Source organism: Thermobia domestica, chromosome 10, assembly GCF_964235325.1.
Source record: "Thermobia domestica chromosome 10, izTheDome1.hap1.1, whole genome shotgun sequence".
In the NCBI taxonomy this organism is placed as follows: domain Eukaryota; kingdom Metazoa; phylum Arthropoda; class Insecta; order Zygentoma; family Lepismatidae; genus Thermobia; species Thermobia domestica.
In genome coordinates this window covers 92,211,176-92,223,867 of record NC_137463.1, presented here as the reverse complement: position 1 = coordinate 92,223,867, position 12,692 = coordinate 92,211,176, and the positions used below count along the sequence as shown (strand labels likewise).

At 34.8% G+C, this 12,692-nt stretch overlaps 1 protein-coding gene across 1 annotated transcript in view; it reads left to right on the top strand.

Moving 5' to 3' along the window:
- The window catches only part of Zip102B (Zinc/iron regulated transporter-related protein 102B), a 41,544-nt gene that overhangs the window by 15,659 nt on the left and 13,193 nt on the right, over positions 1 to 12,692 (top strand). Inside the window, exon 3 of the mRNA XM_081728251.1 lies at positions 6,165 to 6,326. Coding sequence (XP_081584377.1) covers positions 6,165 to 6,326 — 162 coding nt within the window. The remainder of the gene's footprint in view (positions 1 to 6,164; positions 6,327 to 12,692) is intronic.

Genomic DNA, 12,692 nt, shown 5'->3' with positions numbered 1-12,692 from the left:
GGGCTGGTATTGAAACATAAGACCTGTTCCATCTTCCTTGTTTTAACAATAGCCTTCAGACGATATACTCCTTGACCTCCTCCCTTGCCATTTGAACATTTTGAATTGGACCCCTTCTGGGACCCTCCGAGGGACCTTGGGAAATGATAAAATACGTGTTTTTTGTTTGTTTTGATATCTATTGAGCCATTTCAGATTTCTAGGGGTGACCAAAGACTTTTCAATGCAAACTATTAACATTTTGACCTGCCGCCACTTTGTACTGGTTTAGTATAGAGCATAGAAACTTATTCCATCGTCTTTCTTTTGAAAATAGCTTTCGAATGATATACTACTTGACCCCCTTGCCATTTGATAATTTTTAGTCGGACCCTGTTTGGGACCTTCCGAGGGACCCTGAGGCAACTTTGTTTCTCTCAATACGTGGTACTTTTGAAATGATGAAATACGTGTTTTCTCGTTTTGACATTTCACCGTTTCCCAGTTTTAGGGGTGGCAAAGGACTTTATGGACACCCTGTATATATATATATATATATATATATATATATATATATATATATATATATATATATATATATATATATATATATATATACTAGCAGCGTTCACCCCGCTTCGCTGCGGTCACCCCGGAACGCAATAAACTTTGTTACTTAGATAATTTTTATTGTGTTTTTCAGATGTAAAGCATCACGGGCAGTAGCCAATGCTGTGCGATATTCCGCGCGGTGTTGCCGGATTTCGGACTCCCCTTTCCCTTCTCGCTCTTCCTCTAGTTGAAATTATTACACATACATTGGCAACATTATTCACAATGTAAATATACTATTCCAGCAAACTCAAAGATTTTGGCTGTGTATCCTAGAAGTATATATAGCAACTGAATAACCTACCTATTAACTTATTCCAGTGGAACTGCTAAACGTTCGTCTTCAACACTACTTTCACTATCGTCTATGTCGATTAATATTTCGCCATTGTCTGAATCTGACTCTTGTAAATTTTTTATTATGAGTTCCAAAAATTGTAAACACAAAAAATAATTCTTCGAGCTTCACTTCGTAGCACTTTTTTTTTAAAAAAAAAAAAGAAAATTCCGCACTTGTACTCGGTTTCCTTAAAGACATTGTCAACTATAATTTTGGAAAACAAATGAACTACCACGAACGAAAGCAACCTAGACACTGATGAATTCTGTTTATGCTAGAAGAAGAGAAGTTGCGTTCCTACACACACAATCAGCTCCTTTGCTTCCATGTCTGTTCCTATAATAACATACTCTTATACTTGATGTAGGTCTCACAACAACAATCCATCTGATTCGTAAGCAACACGATATGGTCGAGTTTGTTTTGGGTTACAATAATTTATGACACCACTCAGACGCCTGGTGCTTTTGCATCCCTGCTAGAGGAGTAAAGAAGGAGTACGTAATTGGCCACACATACGTAAGGTATTGAAACGAAGAAAAAAAAAAATCATACTGCGTTTCTTCTGTCGAATAAGGAAGAATCTTGCATGAAGGCAATTTCAAAACAATATTACGAATGTCCCATACCTTCTGTTCTTCCACATGAGCTCCCGCCGGGAATCGAATATATATATATATATATATATATATATATATATATATATATATATATATATATATATATATATATGTGTGTGTGTGTGTGTGTGTGTGAATCAAATTGCAGAGGCTTGTTATTTAATTCGATCGCTTACTATTCTCAAGGGTGTAGAAACGGGGGAAAAGAGGGCCTTGACTTTCCAAACTATTTCCAGCCCCGAAATGAGGTTCATCTAGTATATGTTTAGTAAACTTATTTAATAGTTAATGCAAATTAGGAACGTTTATAATAAAATAAGATTTTTAAAAAAAGAAAAAAGAAAACATCATCAATACAGTTACTGTACCTAATTACAAGGACGCTGATTTCTCTGTAAATTGGTGGGGGGGGGGGTGCATTCAGATGCAGAAAGCATATATGATGATTTTAAGACAAATTGCATTCAAATTATGCCTAATATTGCACATTTACAAATAAAATGAGGGGCCCTGGCTCCCTCAGTCCCCCCAGGATCTCTCACTATTATATTATTGCATAATAATATCTGAGTTGATATTTTTTCGAGTTTTTTCCTTTTAGTATTTTAACTTACATAAACACAAAGTCGGATAAACAGACTGCTAGAAACAGCATTTGTTTTCTTATGAATAGCTTATTGATTTATCTCTTACAATCCGCTTTACAACTTCAGTACTGTCAAGATCCGTCTTTTGTTAAGGTAGCATCGAGAAAACATAATATGTGTATAGTATACATGGTGAGTTAAAATGCTTTCATATTCTGAAAGAGGTCATTTGTTCTGTTTTTAATGTGTGAAAAGCTTTCCTCCCCCTGAAAGTAATGTTCCCCTAGAACAACCTGTTGGTTACACCCCTGATTATCCTTTAATAAAAGTTGAGTTCCATTTCCAAATCGAAGAAAATTCCACTGGAAATTAGACGGGACTCAACGCTCGTTTTACTAATTGTTTTATATGGAAACCTTTCAAAGCGTGTATCATGACAACCAGTTGTCATAAAAAGATGTAGTTTTCACGTATGTGTTCGTAATTCTTTTCTCTACTTCGTAAAGTGAGCAGTTAATGTGCTAATACAATATTTCTAATAAGCGCCTCTGCTATTGTCAAGATTCGCAGTAGCGCGAGAAGTCAGCGTGCAGAACTGCTTGTCGCGAATTGTCAACACCGCTCAAAGCCAATTGGACGCCGCGTAAAGCCAACTCAAGGCCATGCCGCTTCTCATCTGAAATCTGCTGTACTTTTTCGCTTTCAAGTGATATGATAAAAACCATAGAAGATTGCAGTAAATCTTAACATTATATCGCCTGTCATTTATGTTAACCCGCCCCGCTTCGCTGCGGTCATCCCGGTGCTGGCATATTGTAAAAGTGTCTGTAAAAATAAGCAAATCAATTAAAAAATTTTAAACAGAAGATTCAAGCTATTTTCCGCTGTATATCGCCTGTCATTTATGTTAACCCGCCGAGTGACACGGTCATGCGGGTTGCATATAAATACGTTTATTTTTACCTATGATGAACTAATAACAAAGGATTTGTACGTTATGGACACTTGAATGGTCAATTATCTCAAGACACTGGTAATTAAAAATTAAAGTGATATGATAAAAACCATCTAGGGTCCAAATTCTAATAACCCCCCAAAAATGAAAGAAATTGGTTCAGCCGTATTAGCGTGATGAGCGGACAAAGGATTTTGTACGTTCTCTTTTATATATATATATATATATATATATATATATATATATATATTAGAGATGCAAATAACCACTTGCCCGGGGCGAATGGTTTATTGGTGCGGGCGAGTTTTAAATATCGCTATTAAAATACCGAGAGTAAGTAAATGATTTCTATTATGGGATATGGGCTAGTAGCTTTTTTCTTGGACTAGTAAACTTTTGTTCCTTATTTGCATCCCTGATATATATTTACGAAAATCTTATGGATCAATGTAAGAAGTGACTTGAACTCTGGAGAAATTATATTGGAAAATATAAAAAACGCTTCACGCCTATGCGAGTTCTTACTTTTGTTTGTGTTAGAAAGTTGTCAATCGCCCGCGCGTAATACAAATAATAAAAAGAAAATAATGTAGCGGGATTCGATTCAGAGTTCAAAAGTATTGCATCATCACAATAATAAACTGCTTAACACACATGGCTATCGAAACAACTGTAGAGTCCTTCTCCAGTGTACTGATAGAGAACGAATTCCTTAACAGAACTTTTTTTCACGATTTTTTTCTTCGAAAAGCGTTTGTTTTTTCTTTAACGAAGTTTTCTGCATTTGCCAAGGTATTATTTCGTTCTAAAGTATCTATTGCATCAAGTAACAAAAGAGGAGCTGAGTATCTGAAACAGCAAACTGTGAGCTGTGTTAAAAAGTCTTGTTATTTTTCTTCATTTCTTCTTCTTCTATTCGAACGCAGCGTTGCCAAACTGACAATTTTATGGAACTTAGAAAAATTCATTCGCGTAATTATGTTTTGGAGAAATGTACATTTTTGTAAATTTTGCGGGAAATATGGAAAATAGTTCTTCTGAAACAAGCGAACTAATAAGGGGTATCGAGTTCTCTCATGGTTATATGATTCAGCATAGGAAACCTAAGTTCGATTCCCAGTAAGAGCTCATGCGGTTCGGATCGCATGTTAAGCTGTAGGTCCACGTCTCGTATAACCTCGACACTGAAAAGGACGCTAAATTTCAAATGAACTAAGTAATGAAGAATATTAAAGTTCTTGCGTTGTTTATTAGAATAATGGGTATGGTGATTATATCTCACGTTAAATATGTATCAATGGACATTATTATAACGTTAGAAACTTCTCAGTTCTGATTTGAAATGTTTGTGATTTTCAAATTACGTAATTGCTAGATATAATTTCTTGAGAAAGTGGCATATATAAGCACAAAATGTAAGTCTGGAAACCTTGAATGATCCACTAATGCTTTGTAAATGTACTGTGTTAGGATAATAACGGAACTGAACATTCACTATTATGTATTAATAACAACGATTAAGTGTGTTATTTTTAACTAAGAGAATTTAAGAAGTAAGTGTTTAACGTGTTCAGTAAGACAAAATATTATTTACCACTCAGAACTGATCGATGATTTATTAGGCGTACTTCCGTTTTGTTTTCAATCTAAATTGTATTCTTATATGCCAGTGTTTACATTAGAACCGCGTTGGCGTGGTCAATCAGGCGCTTCCTAACGAACTGGAAGAGCGGGGATCGATCTCTGAGGGGCGGGAACTTTTCTTTTATTACATTGGGAATCAGATATTTACTCAGCCTCTGTGAAATGGGTACCTGGGGAAACCTATGAGATAAAGATGGCCAGAGCGTAATACTGACCACACCACCTTCTGTGTGTGGCGAAGTCTGATAAGTGAGGAGCCTTACTTCTTCGAAGTCGTTGGGACTTATATAATGTGTCCCGAATCGGCATCACCCTTTAATTCTATATTATTATTTTTCTGCCTTTTGGCAGATCCTGGGACTAATGAGTTTTTTTTTTTTTTTTTTTTTCTTAATTTTCAGTTTGGGCTTGGCAAAGTTGCTTCCACGTTTCTCGATTTTCAGCTTCCTCCTTTAACTCCCAATATTTTCTTCTATTTTTCAAATCATCGATCACTTGTGTTCTTCCTATTCCTCGCTTTCCTTCCATCTTCCCTTCTATGGCGGTAAGAAGAAAAGGATTTCTAAAAGTACTGGAGAGATTTGAGAAAAGTCTCCGAGTCTCATCCTAAACGAAGGGAAAATCCCAACTTACACCTGCTCGCGGGAGAAAGCGGCTAACGTAGGTGGGGACCGACTGACTCCTGGGATAAGGAATCAGCTTCTACCAGGTACCAACGGCCTTTTCGGAGGGCGGATGAGCGGGTGGAGATCAGAGCACCTTCTTGTCCTTAGGAGGGGAAACTGTCCTAAAAGGCGAATGAACCAAAAGATAGTCAACGGCATGGAGATGTGCAAAGGAAATGGGAATACTATCACATTATCTTTTCCCAGTAGGGACGAAGGAGAAGAATAAATATAATGATGTTTTTTTCTGTAGTAAAAACATTCCGGAGGTAAAATAGTCCCCCGTTCGGATTTCCGGGTGGGAACTACTCGGGAATCATCAGAGGAGAAAATGTTTGTATATAGTTACTGTTAATTTTAGGTGTTTTAATTCAATAAATGCATTTAGTTGCTGCCATTTTAGAAAGAAATTTCATTGAATGTGGTGTATGGTAATCTCTATGAAAGTTTGATACTTGTTTATAAAACCCCAAAATGAAACAAATGAAATCAAGAAACCAGTCAGAACAGTTCAATATGAAGGTTCTTCCTTAGTTAGAAGCAATGGCTTGTATTGAGCTTGTGTGCAAATTATCCACATTTTATATACGTTGGCAACCCTCCTGTATAAATACTGTGTACCACTTAGAGTTAGAATTTTGCATATGTATATAAGTTTATATTCTTTAATATCTCGCAAATTGCATAAAAATCTGTAATATTGGTATGGCATGAAGTGAACCATATGCGTTCCTGGAATAAATTAAATTTATATCTTTGCAGTTCCAGGTCATACAGCTGGCTTGGCGACAAGTAAAGGTACTGCAACCGTAACAGCGGAGCACATTCATTCCACTGATCTCCATTCGATTATTGGAATTTCCTTAGTGTTAGGATTTGTCTTCATGCTTCTAGTAGATCAGTGTTCAGCAGCTAGAGGAAGAGGTAAGTCATTAACAGTTCTTTTGTCATTTTTGGAGGCACCTATTTTAAATTAAATGTGAAAAACAAACATAAAAGGGTTGTTCAATTGAAAAGAAATAGAGGTAACAGCACTGCAAATAGTTGACGGTGTAGCCAAAAAGGCACTTCCAAGCAGCACTGCTTGCCTTCATGCTTGTAGTAACATCACAAAATGTCTATAGTCTAAGACATGTTCATCGAGTAAAGAAGAAAGTTGAAACAACGATAGTGTGTCATGGACATGGCCAAGCTAGTATGACGGGACGTGATTCAATAAATGTAAGCAGAGTATGCGGACTCCCGTTTCGAAAGAAGCATGGTATTTAAAAGGTTTGCCGAGTTTCAAGATGCATTCAGGGTGGGTCTCCCAAGATTTGAAAAGGTACTTGTAATCAGACGGGAAGAGATTGCAACGGTGGACCTAACGGTGAAAGATAATCGCTGTATAACTGTACGTGACCTGCCAACCTCTTTGTGTTTACTCTACATCATCCTTCACTGAAAATTGAGGTATCGGAAAATATGTGCCCAATTGTATTCCGTCGTCTCACCAACGAACAGAAAAGTGCATGAATGAGGATATAATTGGAACATCTCAGTGATACAACACGGACGGACAATGATTCTTGGGAGAAAAAAAAAATAATTAAAAAAAACGTGAATGGTGATGAAACCTAGAGCCAGCATTTCGCACCAAGAATGAAGGGTCAAGAGTAGAAACATATCGCATCACCAGAACCAGAGAAGGTCAAGGTCATTACGCTTAACATTATGTTGATGCTTTACACAAAATCCGAAGTGCTATCAAAAACAAATCACTAGGAAAACTGTCACGAAGTGTGCTTTTGCCCCCAATGACTCACGTGCACCAGTTCTAGAGTAACAATGTACACTACTAATTTTCACTAGTGATCTTATATATCACCCGCCTTACAGCCCAATTCTTTCCTCATTCGACTGTCACGTCTTTGCTCCATTGAATTAGATCCTAGGGGAAAGCGTTTTACCCCTGATTAAGCGGTTCGAGATATTAGGAAAGAATGGTGCAACTAGCATCTTTCTTTGCGGAAATTTGTTCAGAGGTGAAACACCTGTTCGAACAATAGAGGTACAGATTCTTTCTAAATGTTATTAATGTCATATAGTATATGTTGTTCAATACATACAGTACATTTCAATTGAACAATCGACTACATACAAGGTCATTTTATATGAAATGATGCAATGAGGGTTGCTTGACCATATTTAATTTTTATATACTATTGCCGTATACATTGGCAGCACAAAACAGATTTTTAATAAATTGTAATCTCAGCCCATTCGTGAGTGGTGGCCAGTTTTGTTGAGCATCGCGTGCCAATTAGTGACTTTGCATACGTTAGCGTAAACTTATATATCTTAGGACTGGATTATCCAAAAAAAAAAAAAAAAAAATATTGCAAGGAACATTGTTTAGTTCAGTACTTTCTCTCTAATTTTGTCTCTTAGCATGAAAAGCCTTAATTGAACCGTAATAGGTGAAACTTACTCCCTGATTTTAGTATAGAAATGAAATAAATTTCTCTTTTTAGACCTGAAGTTTATAATGAAAGAGTGAAATATGAAATTTTATTTTTTTTATTTATTTTTTTTTATTATGATTACATATAGTACTGTACTCATTATATCTTAGAGTGACTACACTAATAAGTGTTTCCTACAGTTTTTATGATTTCTTAAAAATTTGAAATTTTGTAAGTTTTGCAAAGTTTGAAGTATGATATATATCTAGTGGGAATAAAATGAAAAAGTTTTAACATAATATATAAGAGAAAGTTGTAACATACTATATAAGAGAAAACTATAGTAAAATGTTCAACTTCGATATTTGACTGTGAACAAAACTATGAATTTTCATCTTACACAGAAAACGCATGTTTACTCAACTTTCAGCCATTTGTTTCTGAACTAAAAACTGTACTAACGTGAATCATAGAACATGTTATAATTTGTTATTTATATTTTAGTGGCAAATGACTTACACCTTAGAATAAACTTACAAAATTCAAATAAATAATTTCGAAAGTTGAATATAGTTGATAACCAATCTTCTTTTTCTTGCTCACCTCAACCACAGGTTGGTGGGAAACATGGAAATTTTGAAACTTCTCTCTCGCTTGGGAGAGCTGTATAATATTTTGATAAAGTCTCCTCTTCGTAACTGCATCTAGATATTCGATCCTTGGTCTTCCTCTTCCTGGTTTTCCTTCTGCCTTTCCGTCTATCAACACGGTGATCCAATCAGAGTGCCAAATAAGATGGCCAAGCATGCTGTTTCTTATTTTTCCTATTATCTTCATGATCTGTCGTCCTTCATTAGCTTCCTTTAGTACGTCTTCATTCCTTTTCCTTTCGGTCCATGATATGCGCAGCATTCTGCGCCATCACCACATTTCAAATGCTTCCAGCGTGGATATTTCAACTTTTCTCAATGTCCATGTCTCTTATCCATAAAGCGCTACGCTCCATACCAGGATCTTAATAAATTGTTTTCGAATGTCCAACGACACATTTCTTGATGTTAGCAATCCTCTTTTCCTATTGAATGCTTGTTTAACCTGCGCTGTTCTGGAACTTAGGTCTTTTTCACTTCTTTCGTCCGAGGATATTAGACTTCCTAAATAAGGAAACATCTTAACGTCTTCGATTTTCTCTCCCTCTAGCCATACGTTTGCCCCTTCCTCACAAATAAAAATAAAATAAGGTATTAAATATAGTGAGAAAAAAAAAGCATTGAAAAATATGAAACTGATTGTTGTAATTGAAATACGAGTAGGTACAGCGGATAAAGGATGCATGCTCAGTACAAGTCTGTGCAGAAACAGTTTTATGGTTGTGTGATGTTTTTGTGTGAAAAGTGTCTAGGTAAAGAATGTTTTATTGAAAAATTCAAAGAATTTAAAGAATGTATGCCAGATAACATAGAAGTTAAGCAGTGGGTGACAAGAGGCTGTACTGAAATGGTAACAATCGTGAAGCCGCAAGATGAGTGTTTTGAATCACTAATTGAAAAAAAAATATATATATATATAAAAAAATAGAAAACCTGAAGTCAACACTATCTTTCCAAAATTCAGGGTGACGTGAAAAGAAGAAAAGAAAAAGAGGAAGAAGAAGAAGTTGTTTTTCTGAAATTAAGTGCGTAATCGTGGCTGATTTTGCTGAAAATTGTACTTTTGTAGTTCAAGATGAAATTGAACGGTATCACTGGGGCAACGACCAAGCAACTGTACACCCATTTATTTTATTTGTTAGAGATGTCAATACTAAAATCCACATTATTTCAATTTGTATTCTGAGTGACTGTTTAGAACATAGTATACAAGTTATTCATATATTTCAAACTCATGCGATAAATTGCCTAAAGCTGAAAAGATATTTCCTTTCCGCATTGAAGTGGCAGCCAATATAAGAATAGAAAAAAATATTTCAAATATTTGCAATCACAAAGCAGATTCTGAACTAGAAGCTGAGTAGTATTTTTGCGCCTCTTGCTATGGCAAGAATACCCGCGATGTAGTAGGAGGCACAACAAAGTATGAAGTAAGTCAAGTCAGGTTGCAAAGAACAACAGATCGATCAGATCCTTAATGTAGAGAAAATGTACGATTTCTTTTTTAAAAAAGAAATCGCGCCACACAAAAAGGTAGTGTTACCTTTATCGAAGCCTTTAAAACTAATTTTAAAAATTGTATGCGAGTGTAAGGAACAAGAAAATATAAATGTAATGGCGTTTCAGAAAACGTAATTAGATGCTATGTAACATCGCAAATGAACATCTACAAAGACCATTGTGTTTGTCAAATTGTGCTCTTGACTTGACAAACAACTGATACAGTAGCATGCATCTGTAATGGACAGTGGTAGTTGGCAGAGGTTGAACAACTCAGTTTGGAGAACAGTCGTCTGTATGTGCGATTTTAGTGTCTTGCAGAAAGAAGGACGCCATTGAAGAAACCTGTTAGTGATCGTGTATTAAAAATACTCAAAGCAAACTATTAGCTCATGAACTTACAAACGCAACAGGCAGATCACATAGCATTTCACAAAATTTCTCTTGAGTAAATAAGCATGTTTCTTAATGGTCATTCAGATTAGAAAAATATCAAACGTAACTTTTTCTCAATTCTGAAACTAAGATTTATAGGTTAATATTTATGATTTATTATTACTATTTATTATTATTTCTTTTTTACTGATGATTAATGGATTTCTTATTATTTCAAGAGGATTCCTGTTATATATAACTCATGTAACTTTCAAGCTAATGGACAAAAAACGCTCAAATTTTGTAAAATGCAAATATCAACAGAGGGACATTGTTTGTGACATACTCTGTGATACCTACCAACTCAGCATAAAGATGTATTTTTTCAAATGGTACTACGTCATGTTGTTACATGTTTCAAATCTACGTATAAAACAAAAACACATAATACATCACTTGCCATACAGTGTTGCAAACTAAGGACGCTAGCTACAGGGTCACAAACATTGCTAAGAAACCAGATTCTAGGGAGTTCTATAACAGTAATAACACAAGTGAAACGGACAGGGTAATGCACATTCGAAGTACGGTCATCATGTGATATATTTCGAACAAGTGGAGACAAAGTTAAAATGAATTGAAATTTTGAGTTTTCAAATGACTTTTTTTTTTTTCAAATAAGCATGATATCGAACTACATACATCTTTTCCAATAGACATAAAAATCATACAGCAATTTGATATCTCAAATCATTCGAGAGATATGGAAAAATGGCACAAATTGCTATATTGCTTAAAATGTAGATTTGTGGGAACTTTTAAACGTCTCGACAATAGTTTTTTGGAAGTGTAATTACAGCATGTTCTCGGAATTACATAATTTTGAGCAGTGTTGCAAAATTTACCATTGTTTGTCATATGTCCAGAACAATTTGAGTTAACTTGCTGTAAACGGCATTACGATCTCAACATCTATTGAAACGCATCTTTGCGATTGAGGTATTTATTTAAGCTGTTTGTAACTTTGTTCCTATTTATTCGAAATTCATCATTTTATGATCCTTTAGATACATATTGCCCCATCCGTTTCAAGCGTTATTACTATTATAGAAGAGACAAAAATGTGGATGTTCGTGATACTGTAGCATCCTTAGTTTGCAACACTGCATAACAAGTGTAATATTGTAAGTTTCCGTTTATCATGGGGGTTTGAAATGTGTAATAACATGATGTAGTGCCATGTGAGAAAATACAACTTCAAGTTTATTAACATAGTGGTATAGTACAGTATGTTAAACAATGTCCCCTGCCAATATTCGCATGGTACAATGTTTTCATGTTTTTTTTCTTTATTAGTTTAAAAGTAATAAGGCCGTATCAAGGTAAATGTCCCATACTGTATATTGTATATATACCTACATACATACATACATATATATATATATAATATGCACTGGGTTATTAAAATTTAACATAGGTGTTACAAGAAAATACTAATATCCCATGTGGAACCGAAGGTAAGTTTTTTTTTCTTAACCACCTTTCTCTTCTCCAAAATAATATTTCTTCTTACAATATTAGGTACTTATAAAGTGCAGCCTTGAAAAATTTTCAAGATAAAACAATTCCTTAAAATGAGGAAAATATTTCTGATTAAAATTTACCGTATAAATATATTATTATAAAAACAAACTAGAAACGATAATATTACATCTCGTGGAAGAGAAATTCTAAGATTGCAATAATCAACGCGTATTTTGACACAAGAATCACGTTTCTAAGTGCATTAGTTCAAATTCTATATAATGATTTTTGTTCAAGAAGTTGTAGTAATTTGTGATTGTGAAATATTCTGCTTTTAAGTGTCGTAATGGCTGTTACACGGAATTAATGCAACATGTACGTAAAATATTTATGTGGTGTTCAGAGTTTGAGTAAATAAACATCTTCACAAATTTTGAAGAGTTTTATAGAGATAGGAGGTTGATTTAAAAAAAAAATACTATTTTAATTGACATGGAATCAGCCTCATCAGATGTATCAAAAGAGGAAAAACTGATTTGCTCAACAAACTTCACTTTCGGAATTAGGAATTAATCATTAATTTTTGTGAGCAATAATTTATATATATATATATATAATTCACTTATCCCATCCCTTATCTGTGTCTCTTTTATCTACTAACCAAATTTTCACTTTCTCAGTACTAAATTGTTGTTCTTCAACCATGTTTTAAATTCTGTTGCGCTTTCCGCCACGTGTCATTCTAATTCTGTACAGTGGCTTGGGTAAACAGCGTTATTTACGAAAGAAACTGAATG